This window comes from Trachurus japonicus, chromosome 19 (assembly GCF_045865225.1).
Source record: "Trachurus japonicus isolate A0001 chromosome 19, Traja_1.0".
NCBI lineage: Eukaryota > Metazoa > Chordata > Actinopteri > Carangiformes > Carangidae > Trachurus > Trachurus japonicus.
Window position 1 is genome coordinate 20,622,644 of NC_140925.1, and position 15,667 is coordinate 20,638,310.

The 15,667-nt window shown below is 44.2% G+C and overlaps 1 protein-coding gene across 1 annotated transcript in view; it reads right to left on the reverse strand.

Moving 5' to 3' along the window:
* The window catches only part of trrap (transformation/transcription domain-associated protein), a 94,509-nt gene that overhangs the window by 37,148 nt on the left and 41,694 nt on the right, over positions 1-15,667 (reverse strand). Inside the window, exons 40-52 of the mRNA XM_085761863.1 lie at positions 13,547-13,705; positions 13,163-13,300; positions 9,752-9,862; positions 8,787-8,933; positions 6,813-7,026; positions 6,430-6,558; positions 5,419-5,568; positions 3,821-4,020; positions 3,237-3,358; positions 1,393-1,606; positions 1,013-1,192; positions 574-720; positions 73-192 (exon numbers count right to left, since the gene is read on the reverse strand). Of these exons, the coding sequence (XP_085617989.1) occupies positions 73-192; positions 574-720; positions 1,013-1,192; positions 1,393-1,606; positions 3,237-3,358; positions 3,821-4,020; positions 5,419-5,568; positions 6,430-6,558; positions 6,813-7,026; positions 8,787-8,933; positions 9,752-9,862; positions 13,163-13,300; positions 13,547-13,705 (2,031 nt within the window). The remainder of the gene's footprint in view (positions 1-72; positions 193-573; positions 721-1,012; positions 1,193-1,392; positions 1,607-3,236; positions 3,359-3,820; positions 4,021-5,418; positions 5,569-6,429; positions 6,559-6,812; positions 7,027-8,786; positions 8,934-9,751; positions 9,863-13,162; positions 13,301-13,546; positions 13,706-15,667) is intronic.

Here is a 15,667-nt window from a genome sequence, read left to right on the forward strand (position 1 = left end):
TGTCTAGATATCTCAAGTTTCCACTTATCTGCTTTGGTTGCAACTAAACAGAAACTACTAAGTTATACTCACATGCTGCTGCCTGTCAGACAGGATCTTCCAGAGGCGAGGGAAGAGCTGAACCCAGGTCCTCTCAGCCAGCGGCGTGGAGATGTGACAGAGCTGGACCAGAGCGTTCAGAAGTGCCCCCGTCTAAAACGCAGACCAGAGAAAAATTATAGCTGCTGACTTGGCGATCTCTGCTTCTTTACTGTCCTACTGGGTGGTTAATTGTATTTGACTGATGTCCAGCGTCAAAATCAGGTTTTGATTTTATAGCCGGAATAAAAAAATCAGCAGGGTTCTGAAAAACTTCTGCACAATAAAGTTTTAACACCTCAAACACTGCAGTATCTTGTAATGCCAGTAGTTACCGCTGAGTAATCGGGGGAAATTTAAAATCCCTTAACATAATGGTCAGATATATCACCCCCCCCCCAGCCTTGTCAAAACCCAGTCAGTTTAATCAACCCTGCAATGCGCTCTGAAGTAACAGTCAGCGTACGAGCTGGTTCCATGAGGACAAAACCTTACCTTGACTTCCCGCAGCGAGTCAAGGAACTTGTCGTGGCGGTTGGTGAGCATGTGCAGTTGGTTGCCCGTGTCTCTCTCGGCCTGCTCCTTAGTCTTTGGGATGGCAGTCTGGTCACCTGGAGCTAACTCGATGTCTATTTCCACATCCTGGGAGAGGAAAACAATTATCTTTTCAGAGCGCTTTGACATTTAGTTTCATGTTGGACACAATGCTGTTTTGAAAGGGGATTACATGACATCAACAACCGACAGCCTCTTGGTAATGGCCGAGGGATGAGAACAGAGACTTATTTAACAGACAGACAAAGAGGCAAAGCTTTAATCTTTTTCAGGATCACAGTATGTAACACACTCCTAATGGGATAATGTGATGATTTGTGTGGGAGACCATTCCTCCTGATGCATTATGCTATCTTTGTGTCTGTTTTGTGCGTCTCACCTCCTCCTTGGTCTCACTGTTCTCCCTCTCGCGCGGCTCCTGTTTAACATGCGTTGCCATGGCGAAGGCGGCGCGGTCGTGGCTGTCAGCCAGGTTGATGACGTTGGTGATAGACGGCAGCATGGATCCCTGGCAGCTGGTGCCGATGATGGTGTTTCGTTCACACACCGCCAGCAGCAGCTAATATACACATAGCGCAAACACACACACGCCAAGACGATCAGTAACAGAAAACATGACAAGTGATGGGCAAGACAAGAGGCTGCTGGAACTGGAAAACAAAAGAAAGATTTATTCTCTGAGTCAACAACACATTCTTTTATATTGCTGGATAAAAGCTTAAAGGCCTGCTGAAAGATCACAGACAGTACTCTGTTTACCTCTATGCACTGTTTGATCCAGAAGTGGCTGCCCATGGCCTCCCAGTTCTGAGAGCAGCAGATGTAGAGCAGCCTCTCGTAGACGCGCCGCTTCATGGAGGCATCAAACACCTCAAAGAATTTGGCTCTGATCAGTGGCTGAGTGCAGCGAAGCCCTGAGAGGAACGCCGGCTCTAGCTTGGATGTGATATCGCTTCCCGAAAGGCTCTCATCCCTGAATAATGTGGGGGACAAAACATCTATTTAGCGGAGCCTGCATGCCGCCTTGTACCCATTTTACTTCCATGATTCATGAAAGCAGAATACAGACATTTTGTTGTTGATGAAACATTTAATGCACTTCTGAAACGCATTGAAAGAAGTCACGGCATCGATGCCGAAAACTACACCGAGGCGACTGTGGAAAACAAGTTGCAGTATCAAACAAACCTATGAGCTCAGAAACTCAGAAAAATGAGAGCACCTATACCCTGCACTAACTTCACGCTTGTGAAACTTATATTCCAACTTATATGCTTTCAATTATTAACAGTGTTTCTAAAATATTGCTACATGAGTGCAATAAGTTTTTTTCCAAGGACAAGAAGTAATTTCCTTTTTAACACACAGGCATATATTGATTTTCTTTTTTTGGTCATGTTTTTACAACATATTTCAAGGAATTATCTGATAAACTGTTAAAACAATCAAAAGAAAATTAATCAATATTTGCAGCTCTTTTTCTTTTATTTCTGCGTAATTGCTCCTAATCAAAAATATATATCAATGACCGAATCAATTTTTATTATATTTAAGAGGCATTTGTAAACAGGGCAGGTAGATTCTAGTATAAAGGGTTATCTAATAGCAACAGTCAAATGCAAGGTGCCAGGAGGTCTGAACAGCCTTGTTGCTGAAGATCAGTGAAATGTGCGGAGACGGCAGTTCACGCTAAATATTGGAGGAAATTAAATCTCTTTGATGTGGATATTGCAGTGGTAGTAAATCATTAACAGCCATGCATTAAACACTTAAATAACAAATGTCATCACTTTGACATCATCCTGCTGCGGTGGATGCGCCTCATGGGTATGATTCACACAACAGAAGGGGAGAGTGGAAGGTGGGATAAAAGCGACAACAAAAAGGCACGGCTACACCAGCTGCACACTGCCTCTATTTGTGCTACTCTCTTAATCACACATTGTTCGGGAACAGCTGCTTTATCATTTCATTATGATTACTCGCTGTCCATCATGGCTTTACTGCTCGTTTTAAACCTTCTGACATGAAGAGCAGATGGGGTGGAGGGATACAGGCTACATTTGGCTGATTAAATGTGTATGTGTGTAAGACAGAGAGGAAAAAAGAGCGGTGGTTTGATGAATAGCTGGCAGTAGGACAGTCTCTCCCCTTTGGCCTCCACCTGCTGGGTGTCCTGTCATGAGTTGGCCGGAACCTGGCACTACTGTAGCACTCTGAAAGATCAGCTCGCAATATCTATATCACTATCTGCTGTCTGTCTCGCCCCCCTCTGCAGAACAACACCCTCCTCTTCGGCTCCCTTTTTCTATCTACAGCTACAATTGCGCACTGTTTCTATGTCCCAACTCTAGGCCTTTTCATGATCTATCTTTTTTCATCTTTACTTCTATCTTTCAACAACAACAAAGTAGAATGGTTCACTGCCCATGCTTCAAACACCCTCCTCCTCATCTCCACTCTCCATTGCTCCTTGACCCAACCTCCCGTGTCGTTTCCCGCCTCAACCTCCCGACCTTCATCCCTCCTGTGAAGATGGATGCAAGGGCGGCATGGCTTTTGCGGCACGGCCATTTGGCCATGTGATGAATGGCAGTAATTACCTGTAGACGTAATTAACGAGGTCCAGGAACTGGGCATTTAACTCAAGTTCATCGGGGAAACGCTTCTCTATATAGGTCATCATCTTCACCAGCAGGATGGACTTCTCGCGCAGGTTCGGCATCTGAAAGGAAGAAGAATGTCGATTAGAAAATAGAAATAAAGGGAGAGGATATAAAAATAAAAGAGATGGAGCAAAGGGAGAGGAGAGAAAATGAAACACACAGATAATCCCTTTAGTTATTTTCCTATAACTGCATTATTGTCCACCTCAGTCCTGTAGTGCTCGCTCTCATTCTACAGCTTAAAAGAAAATAGAGACAGAGACAGCTGTTTGGGTATTATGCTAATTTTAACCTGACTGGATGTAGAAAATATGCTTTGCTTGTTGTTTGTCGAAGGTTTCACACCTTTTAAAATGTACACTGCTGATTCAGTTCTTGGCCCCCCTCCCCCTTCCATTATAAGAGAAATAATTCGATTATGTACTGAATCAAGTGTTTACTTTGTTTGTAGGCACAATGTTTAAATATTTAACCCTAAAACTTGAGGTTGTTTCAGAGTCTGAGAAATGCGGCTTCCCTACCTGGTTGGCAGCCATGGGCGAGTTGTTTTTCACCCACTCTTCCACGATCTTGACGACAGCGCGGAGGATCTTGGGGTCAGGTGACTTCTCAATCAGCGAGGTGAGGATGACCTGGATGAAGTTCTTCCTCATTTCCATGCTCATGACCGACAATCGAGTCTTCACCAGGTCAAGACTCAGCATTACCAGCTCACTGGTCACTATGAGCACAGAGAAAGCAGAAATATTAATAATTTTAGCATTTTAGCATTTGTACTGCTCCAAGATCAGATATGTAACCTGCCGTTTTATTTTATAGGAAATGGCTTTTGTTATTTCCTTCTTTTATTGCTCTTTTAAATCTTCACCTCATGTCCTGAGAGTCAAGTAAACCTTTGACACATCTACACTATATCACCAAAATGGTATGTTAATTACATGGATGTTAAAAAGACAATGGAACAATACAAAGAGTACATCAGTAAAAAAATATTAGATTAGAGACACAGCCTTTAGCAGCAACAACCTTGATGGTCAAACAGCCTCTGGTGTTGGTGACTATAACTGCTCCTAGTGGAGAGTTAATGCCTGCGTTTCCTGATACAGTCATTACGGTCCCATTTAAACCTCAGATAGCATTGTACAACTATTACCTCCTGTCTGAGGTAGCATCAGGAATTATGTACTGCCTGTTTCTACAAACCTGGTAAAGCTTAGCTCACAAAAAAGTGAATAGAACACTTTAATGAATTTTGTTATAGTCATGATAAAACTAGAAAGCCCAAAGCTTTTAAAAAACAAGACTCAACCTCGTGAAAATCTTCACTCGTGCTGGCAGAAAGAACAGTTGTGTTTCCTCGGCAAACAGTGTCTACGCTCTCAAACCCAGAGCAGAACAACACAAGGTGACCGTCTGTTTGCTGTATCCAAAGAGAGGCTGGGACACAATACAGGCTGGGAACTAGAGCTGAGGAACATTCCCTGTGAAACCGGCCTATCTGTGAAGTGGATCTCCCCGAACCACGACACCTATTGAGAACACAGCTGGGGCGACTGATATTAAACTTTTCAAAAGGGGTCTTCAAATGCAGTCAGGCACAGCTGAGATACATGGGATATCCGAGCTCCTCGGGAGTCTGGGGAAGGTCACCCAGTGAGAGGGCGTGTGTGTGTGCGCCACCAAGCTCACACACATTCAACCCCCTTGTCAGTTCAGGGTTGGCGAACACACGCAAACTGACCATCTTGATAATGTCAGCAACCTTTAACTGCAGCCGTGCAGAAGAAGTTCAACAGAAACACGAGCTGAACACAAGACCTGAGGTAAATATTTAAACCAGGTGGCAATAAAAATGCAGTTACCAGGGCAAGACCGAGTGTGGGATGGCTATGTTTGGCAACATTTATTTGCATGTGTTGCAAATGTGTTCGGGTTTGTGTGGACACATGAGTGAGTTGTTTGAATTCATGCTGTATTGTCATGTTGCCAACCAGCCAATACAAGCTCCTCTTAATCATAAAACTAGTTGATCGATTTCTATAATGGCCAAGCATGCTTTATGTGCTTGTTCTTTATGTTCGTGTGTGTGTTTTCTCAGATGTCCCATTCTCCTATGTACCTGTGCTGTTTTCGGTGACCCCTGGGTTGGCCTGCTGGGGGCTCAGGTGTTCCCGCACCATCTTTTGCAGCGAGCGCATGAACACGGAGATGAGGCGGTCGATGTAACTGGCATTGTAGCTGCAGGCCGACTTCAGTATCATCAGTGTTCCTGGAGGACAGACAAACGTGAGGGGGAGGCAGATGAAGGAGGGGGAAAAAATTGGAAATACAATAATCTAGACAAGATCCTCAACCTCTGTGCAGCAAGGTAACTGACACATACGCCTGCGGTGAGCTTGTGTTCATTCTCAGAGAACGACTAGGGCTGGATTTCTAACAAAAAAAGTTCCAGCGTGTCTCAGAGGCAGAGGAGAGGTATGAGTAACATCCCTCTCTGTTTCTGCTCTCTGGAAGGTGGACAAAACGTTAAAATGTCATCCCCCTGGCCAGATGGATGCATCACATTAGTGCTACCTCTTTTTGACAGCAGGATACAAAAAGCTGTTCATTGACCACAACTGCCACTTTGGTAAACCATTTCAAATAGTGTTACCTTTGGACTTCTCTCCAATAGCCATCTGGTCACTGGAGGGCTCTTTATTTGGAGAGCTACTGTACTGTGTTTTAGAACAGCCGCAATTCTCTTAGAATAAGCTTTGATGTGAACTTTTCTCATAAATACTCTGCTACATCTGGGTGGATAACAGTAATGTCTGTACAGGGAGGATGGCCGAAAGAAGCAATCCTTCCCAAGACGACCTTTCCCAAGCCACTGGACTGTGGCCTGAGTTTAAACAGGCCAGATGTTAGCCGGAGCAGCAGCGCCCACCGGCTTGCATTTTAACGACCCACTCACCAGTTTAATTGCTCAAAGTAACCGAGAGGTGGCTCGATTTTGTAGGAAAAAGAGTGGGAGTTTTTTTTTTAAAACAGGGTTTATGAGCAACAAAGTAAGTGTAACAGAGCGCAAGAGGGCAGAGAGGGATTAATGAGAAGAAAGAAGGGACAACCAGAATGCTTAAGTTCTTACCAAAGAGCTGCGTGGGGTTTGTGTTACTTGTGGCTTTTTCGTAGTTGGTAAGTCCCTCATAGATAACTTTGCCCACAGCTGCATACAGACACTCCAATTCCTCATACTTAGACGCCACAGTTGATGTGCCTGGAGAAAGAAAGCAACATTTGTTATAAACAAAGAACAGCTGAAAAGGGAATATATTGCTTTAAACACATGGCATGGCAAAACAAGCTGAAGAACTGAAGCATTAATGATCATAAACAAACAGAACAACGGTCCAAATATTTTGGCATTCTTTAATGAACACAGCAGGGAGTGAAAGGCAGAGATTCAGTATTAAGTATTACTGCTCTGACTCACTCCCTGTCTGATTTAGGTATTTGGCTCTGGAAACTTACTAGGCTCAGTGGGGAAGATGCTCATGAGGCGAGAGAGGAGGGAGTGGACGGCCCGCAGGACTTTGGTGTTGCCGCAGGTCATGCACGCTGCGATGCCCCGCTGGAGTGGTTTGAAGTGGGCCAGGATGGCTGGGGACTGCAGCACAGTCAGCAGGAAGCACAGGATCTCCAGTCCAGTGCAGATGTTGGAGATGTTTGCCTGCGCCGGTTGCTCCTAAGTGGACACAGAAGAAACAGTGAAACCAGGAGTTAAGCAGAGTAAAAGAAGTATGCACATCAATAATGTGTGTGATTTTTCTTTTTGTTATAAAACAGAAATATTAAGCACTTTCCCAATAGAGAAGTGTTCTCAGACTTTAACATCTACTATACCTACTACAGTAATGTTTCAAGTTTTAATACAAAGTCAAGTCAACAACCAAAAAAGAAAAGGAAGGAAAAAAAGAAAATCAATATTCTACACACAGAGGTATTTCTCACACAAAAGAACCAAGGCATCGGGATCACTGCTAAACCAAAGATCAATGGCCAACATCAGGTAGTAATTTTGTCTAAATTGCAATCAAGGTTTACGACAATGGCAGGGCCAAGAGGATAATCTGGGACAGATCCATGGCACTAATCTTGGCTAATGAACAAGGTGACGCTTCTGATAAGACTGCTAGTAGATATTAGGGTCCTATTGATTTTTGCACTGTATTAACAGAACGGGACCTTGTCTCTGGGCAGATAGAGCATATGCATGTATTTGCCTGTGTGACTGTGTGCATCTTTTTTTTGGTGGATGTCCTCTGCCCCCTCCTAATTTGCCCTCTCACGCCACTCCTCCTGACTCTTAATCACTGTCATGCCAGTACAATGAGATGATAAAAGGTAATCCGATTTAGAGCATTGTTCATTAGTCTGAGTAAGACGGCTGAGCAGGTAAAGCAAGTTCCTGAGGGGGAACGGCCTGTGTATGTGCATCTGCGTAAGACCTACAGTAAGCCTTGTTTGTCAGACCATTCCTATGGGATCTGGAGGGGGATGATTGTGTATGTGTGTGTGTTCATAGGCAGAGAGAAAGGCGTGGCCGAACCCCCAGTAGAGAACAAGGGAAGTACGTGACAATTGTCGGCACATGGCGATAACCTCGTCGAACAGTGGCACTGAATCAGACTGGAGAGATGAGTAGAGAGGAGGAGAGCAAGAGATAAAGTGAGAGAAAAGAGGCAGTGATAAGGAGCTGAAAAGAAAAGAGGAGATGAGAGGAAGAAGAGACACAGAGGGAGTGGAGGAGAGATGCAGAGAGTCACAGTGGGGCGATGCAGAAGGCAAGGATGAAGAGTTTAGGATGAGGAGGACTGTGGGGTTGAATGAGAAGGCACAGGCCAACCCGGATAGACTCCTGTTATCTCACCACTGTCATTATTTTGTCATTATGGCAGTTTGCGCCTCACTTCATGTATTACAGATAACAGACAAAGGACTTGGAGGCATTAGAGCAAATACTAAGAGCTTATGCGGGAGAGGGAAACTTCGGGAAGGCGAAAAGCAGAGACACATTACTTATTCTTTACTGTTTGCTGCTTATTGCTTTGAGTCGAAAACAACAAGTCTGAATATTTTGAATTCTTCAACGCGCTTGCCTAAAACACTTGTGATATACGCTTTCAATAGCAATTTAAAATAATCCCTAACATGCTCACATAAACAAATAAAGTTGCGGGACTTAACATAAGAACAACAATAGTTTTCATCACTGAACAGAAAATAAAAGCCAGACACTTCCATCAAACGGGAAAAGCTATCACAGGTTTGGACACGGTGATCTTTGACAAAAGTTGTGCAGAAATGAAGCAGTAATGACAGTTTACAAGGCTGCAGACCAACTCTGTCATACCAGAAATGTCACTAACACAAGCATGTCTGGCTGTATGAAATATGCAGACAGCCTAATAAGGTACAGCCGTTCTGAGGGCATCATCGCCTTACCACTGTCATAAGCAGCTTGTCAAACCACTGTAGCTTGAGCTCAGCACGAGGCCACATGTCAGGCCTGAGGGCAGTCTTCATCAGGCTAACGCAGCGGCGGGACAGCAGCTCCCCCGGTGAGCCCGCCACGTTGGTGCTGTCGTTCACCTGGAACAGAAGAAAAAGGGGGAGATTGGTATGATTATCTTCTTCGGCGACAATGTGTCTTTTATCCTCAATATCAGAATGGTGCTCTGATAAGGTAACAAATCACATCAGACACGAGGAGATGAGGCCTTTTGCCATTTATTGTCATTTAATTGTAGCAGCTATACTTCAACAATGGCATAGCCTGGAAGGAGGTCGTCCTTCAATCAGAAAAGCTGTGTTCAAGTCCGCATAGCGACAAGCATCACCCTCTGAGCTGTAAGCATCCCTGAATAAAAAACATGAATCCCTCTTAGCTCTAGGAGTGATGTTCTTTGGTTGCTGGGAATCCCTGGAGCCAGGCAAAGATACACTGTTTTTACAGGGATACATTTTGTATCACAATACACTCTGATTAAGCAGAATACAAAGAAAAGATCATGTTTCTATAGACTATTCTGCGAGCAGTGAGTGATCCCCACCGGTTATATTTCACAGAGATGGTTGGGTGAACAGTGAGAATGGAGCTTGGCCCAAAAACAAGAAGTAGGAAAGTCAAGGTGAGTGAAATCTCAACAGTCTATTTCAGGCGTGTGACCAAGGTCATCACTGCCACTAGACCGAGGGACAGCTGTGTGAGGACACGCACACAAAGGACTCTGTGTGTGCGAGATGCGTTCAGGACAGCCACCAGGTGCGTCCGACCTTCGCCGCTGAGAGGTTGGGATGGCTGTGTTCTACCTGGCAGGCGCTATGGATGGTGGAGCTGTACCTGGTGTGTGTCTGTGTGTGAGTGAGATGGAGTGCTGTATGTGAGGCGGTGCTGGTGTAGGTGTTACCTGGCACGCGATCCTGATGAGGAAGTTGACCACGGTGTCCGTATGTTGTTTCTCAACAGGCTTGGTGAGCATCGTCTCTGTGCCTGGCATGGACTGGCTGCGGCCAAACACCTAAAATAAACATACAAGGATATTCAATTAACATGTCAAGGATTTTTTTTTTCCTTTGAAAATTGAGCAAAGAAAGCTTCTACTACAAGAGAAGACTTCAACTTTGATTGGCTAGGAAACTGCAGACATTCGTAATAAGACTCTGTGACGGCAGTGCTAACACCACATCGTCTTTCGTTAGAGGGGAATATCAAAGAGCCTGCATTAAGTCAGATTTTGCAATGCACTGCTTGCAGGGAAAAGGAGAATGAAGCCATGGTTTCCTGATAATTATCCTGGCAACTTTCTGAGGAATTAACATTTCCATGGCTCCAGCAGAAACAAATGCTACTGTTGCATTTCCTGACATCAGGCAAAGGAGGCTGGAAATCACGACGGCATTAAGGCCGTAACTACTGAGCCTTGTTCTAGTTTCCTGAAAGAACGGTTTAGGTATGAAAGGGATTTTTAACACATCATTATGTACAACGAGCCATCTTAAAGGCACAGTCTGTAATTTGCAGGATGTTGTGTACATAAGGGAACACAACATTGTTGCATTTGCAGTTTTGTTTCCAGAGTATTAATTATATAAACAACATGCATAATTTGCAATGTATTATACCATATTTCACCAAGAGAAACTGGGTACCATCATTAGAGTGCCATGACAGTGAGCTAGTTTTGCTCTTAACTCTTTGAGTGCCAGCCCTTTTATAAAATGGTCAGTGCCATGTGCCAGCGTTTCGGGGCATTTTGAGTAATATTTTAAGACCAAGAGAATATTTTGTATTATGACTCTGAAAACACAAAATAGCTCAAAGGAAAGAGGAGACTCTCTATTTAACTAGGGAAAAAAACATTTGTTTGTACCTTGTTCCATTCTTAATTTATCTTAAGTTGAATAGAGCCTGGTTGCACCAAAAAGACCACTTTTTTTCTAGAAAGCTGAGAAAAATGCATTTTTGTTAAAGAGAGTCTCTCAAGAAAAACAGTGATTTATCCGTTTTAATTTTGGCTTCAAAAACATGTAAGACATCTGAAAATTTCATTTCACATGTTTTTTCATTGTACAAAAAAAAAAAAAAAACTAAAATACAACAAGTAGGAGTCCTACTATGCAGAGTGATGCCTGCTCTCCTACTCCTCCTGCAGTTGCTGCCCCCTCACCCTCTCCTCCCCCCTCCTCTCCCCCTCCCCTCACCCCCTCTCTGCCCCTCCCCTCTCCTCTCCTCCTTCTCCTCCTGCTGCTTCCCCTCGTCTCTGCAGTAGGGAGGGAGACGTCGTGGCGTCTTCAGCCTCTCTGCTGGACGCGGCCGCGGCAGCGACGCACCGCGCTGATCTCTCGGTTCGTCGTCACGTCGGTTAGACAGCAACTGGTGAAACTGACTCCGCGATCCGCTTTCGCTTCGGCATTTCGGTGCTGATCATCTAGATGAGTTTACCTTTCCTGCCTCCTCTGATCACTTCATGCTGGAGCTATGCTAATAGCACCGTGGCTAAGCTTTCCTCCAGCTCCACGTTACACTTGTTCCAGGCTCTGCCCGTCGTTTTTCTCTAGAAATAGAAACTTTTCCCAGCTTTTTTATCTCTGTACCGATCACACTCGTCTTCTCCTTCCTCTTCACTTCTTGCTCTGATCTACAGTCTCCTTCGTTCTACACATCCCAGAAGCCCCAAAATTACTCACAGTGGCCCTCATTTATGAAACTTGCGTACACCAAAAAAATGGGTGTACACCAAATTCACCGCAAGGATCGGCATTTATTAATCTGAGCGTGAGCGTACGGTACGCACAAATCTCACGCCAGCTCTGACCAGGTGTACGCACATTTGGAACCAGCGTAGAACATGCAGGAAGGAGTGCTGCTGTGTCAGAATGATTATTAAACCATAGTCTAATAACGCAGCGATGTGGACCACATGTTGTTGTCGTTTATATTGATAAAAAGATAAAACGTAGCCAAAAAAAAAAAAAAGAAACGATAAAACCAAGTCCGTGTTGAAAATATAACTCGACTTTTATTTTGGGCAACTGAGATGAATTAAAAACCACGACGTGACAGATGCTCGTTAATCAGCTGTGTCAACAGTCAATGACAGACAGACCTGTTATTGTAGATCACACACACAAACCAACATCTGCAGCACCAGAGCATGACCGGACGGCTCCTCAGTCTCTCTCTCTGCCGGACACCGGAGCCTCCGCTACCTGTCCAGGTGCAGCTGATCTCGGCGGAGTGTTTTTCTTTTCTTTTTTTTTTCCCTCGCCACCGGGACCTGTCAGCGGGAGATCGGGCCGGTGTTTCACATCCCTCCATCAGCCGAACCATGCCAGCGGTACTGATGGTCATAAAGTCGCGTTCGCAGCAGTAATATACCTATATGATTTCTCCTCAGTCACTTGTGTTTAGTAAACTGCAGGAGCATTTCATGAGGTCGCTGGGTTTCCTGACGTGGTCGGTGACACGTGCGTCTGCAGCCTCCATCCACCGGGATGACGCTTATCAATCACAAAATCTATCAATCTATCAATGTCCAGATATTTAATGTTGCCGCCCTCTCCCTGTTCAACGCGGTAACGCCAGTAAAGTCCCTCTTCTTGGCCGTCTTCCGTGTCTCCATGTCGTAAAAGGGGCAGGGCGACGCCTCTAAAGCAGGAATATATCGGGGCGTGACATTTAAATGAAGCTCGTTTTCAGCCGCCGTATTTATCACCACCACGCCGGTTCTACGCCGAAATCAGCAGCGTACACACTTTTAGTAAATCACACGTGACACTTGCCGTACACTGATATTTACACCAGAATCTACACCAGATCCTGCGCAAGTTTAATAAATGAGGGCCAGTGTGCGCAACAGCGTCCCCATTTACCAGCCGCAGAAAACAGCATTTGACGTATATATACGTCAATGGCACTCAATGAGTTAATATGAAAAACTGATTTTTGACTTATTAAAGTACTGTATCTAACTTGTATCACAGAAAAACAAATGCAGATTGTAAAAAGGCATGTCTTGCAAAGCGAGCATCTTATTCAGTTTCGGGGCTACAAAGACGACGCACCACAGGCAATTTTTGTCTCAGACGGATGTAAATTAGTTGTTTGAATGATTATAGAACACTTTGAAAGATACTTTCATCAGAGACATGCGGAACGCAGGGACACCTTATGTCGACAGTAAGAAATGTACCTGTTAATTAAAAAGTAATTAATTAAGGTGTTATATTGAAGCGCTCTTGGAGAGACTGAGCACTGGGGTTTAAACCAGCCACGGGCACATTTTACTGGTATCTGAGAGACGGCTGATCGAACTCACCGTGGAGGCAGCTCCAGCTGCTGTGCGGAACCTCTTGACATCCTGCCCACCGGTAACACCTTCTAGAGAGAGTCCTCTTTTCACAGCTGCCCCGCTGGTTCCTTCACCACCACTAGCCACTTCAGCCTCAGACTCAGGCTGCCATAACGAAAAGACGGTCAGACAGGAGCAGGGAGAGGAGGCCGGGTTAAATTAAACATACATCCAGACCAACTCCTACAAGATTATTAATCATGAGCATCTATGGAATATGGGTAAGAACGTGTAATATTTCAATGTTTTAGATTAATAGCTGTACCTTGTGAAACTGTGTTATGTTCAGGCAGCTTCTCTGTTTGTGTTTGAGTGTTTTTGTGTATGCATTTACATAATTGAATAACACACCTGTTGGTCTTTGATTCTCTGTAGTTCCCACTTGATGACCACCTCAGCCAGGTCAACAGCCAGTTTCCTTTGCTCTATGGTCACACTGGGGGTGAAACCCAGACGCTGCATTGCACTGATCATGTGCTGCACCAAGTGGTGGCGAACCGGGTAGTACACCTGGAAAAAAAATTAAAGTAATAATGAATTAAATTAATACAAAAATCTAAAATTAAGCATGGAGTTAAAAGACTGAATATCTAGTTCATAGAAGTTTGTGATCTAAACACAAACTGTTAGGTGGGAATAAACTGCATCTTTTAGTCCTGGAGCATCAATGGCAGATGGTCATTGATGCCAATGACATGAGCGATGATAGAAGCAAGGCTGAACAGATGAAAGAGCGGTACGTAGAGAAGTCAAAACTTTGATGTAAAATGCCACTGCAGCTATGCGCCTGTTTTGGTAGTCAGGACAACACGCAACTTGACTCAACTCTTTGTAAAAAAAAATAAAAAACTCATTCTGATTCTGGTCTGACAGCGAGAGCTGCTGCTGGTCTATGTATCTCAAAAGAGCAACTGCATCCATGTTAATGTACAATTCTTCACCCAGAATGACACAAGACGACCAAACACACATATACACTATATAATGCCTGAATATTTTTGGTGAACTTAGTCTGCTGAACTAACCACGGCCACCAAATTGAGTCAACTTCATCTTTATTAAGATTAAATAATTATCTAAAAAAAGAGAAATGATCAAAAATCAAAGGTGACTACATTCATTGTCAGGAAAAGTGTAATTTCTTTCACACTGCCCACACTCTGCTTTCGATTTTGGGATGACAACACAAGCAAAGTTAAACAGGGTCCTCAATCACTCAGACACTTAGTCAGAAAAGGCAAACTCTGAAGTTGTATTCCCACTTGGTCTCAAGGACATGATGACACACACTTAGCCCCGAACATTCACACTCACTCACTTAGCTTCAGCGCAAACCGAACTGGGACTCTCAAACACAGAGACGCGCATAGACAAAAGAGCAAGAGATGAGATGTCTATCTGAGGGCTGCTGCCAGTGTCAAAGAATATTAAAGCTTCTCACTTTGAGGGTAATTATGGTCGATAGAGCAGGACTTCACAGCCCCTTAATGACAGAGTGGCTAAGCCCTGTCCATCACGTGTGCACACAGACAAACACGCACGCAATCTCTCCATTTCTTTTATCACACGCATACACACAATCGCACACACACGCACACACAAAGTCTCTCATCTGTCTGTCATTATCTCCTCCCCAGTGTAATTATGCTGATGTGATTACATTAGATTAGTCATCTGGCCCAGTGAGAGCAGCCTGTCAGTGAGATAGAGAGGGGAGCTGAGGAAAATGTCAGTCTTCTGCTAAGAGACTGTCGCTCTCTGACTGGTGAGGCGGCGAAACACTGGCTGAAGGAGCGAGCGGGCAGAAAAGTGCCTTTGAAGTTTAAGGAAGAAGGCGAACATAAAGGCCAATGATCCTTCGCTGGTGTTGACTCGAGCACAGAAAAAGTCTCTTTTTGACTCGGCTGATCATCGCTGTCGGGGCGAGTCTGAGAATGTATCTGCGTTAAGGCGATTACAGGCAGCAGGCGGTTATTATCAACTTCACTGCTCAGAGTTAATGATGCAGAGTTTGACTAGGAGACAACAGAGCACAGAACCATTGTAACCGTTAACACCAACATGGAACTTGAGTTTAAATAACCAAATTAAAACCTGGATGATTTTGTACGGCGTGGTGCAATATCATTCAGAGCGCTCAGTTCATCAGCACAGCAAAAGGAGCTCAAAGAAGGACAGCTAAATGAACCAATGAGCAGACACCGTTTCCAGAAATAAGTTTTAAAATGCATTACTAGGCCTGTCACAATTATTACAGAATCGCCTGATCACAATTATTTGAGCTAACCACAATTATTTTGCATGATCCTTAAAATTGTTTCCATTGATCTGACTTTTATGCAGACTGTATAAAAACCACTGGATGAAACTAACAGAAATGTCACATTTCCATTCCATCCACTATTTCCACACCGTTTGAGGTTTGACTGGTCCTCTTTTAATAACATCACATTGCCCTCCCTTCTTCTATGG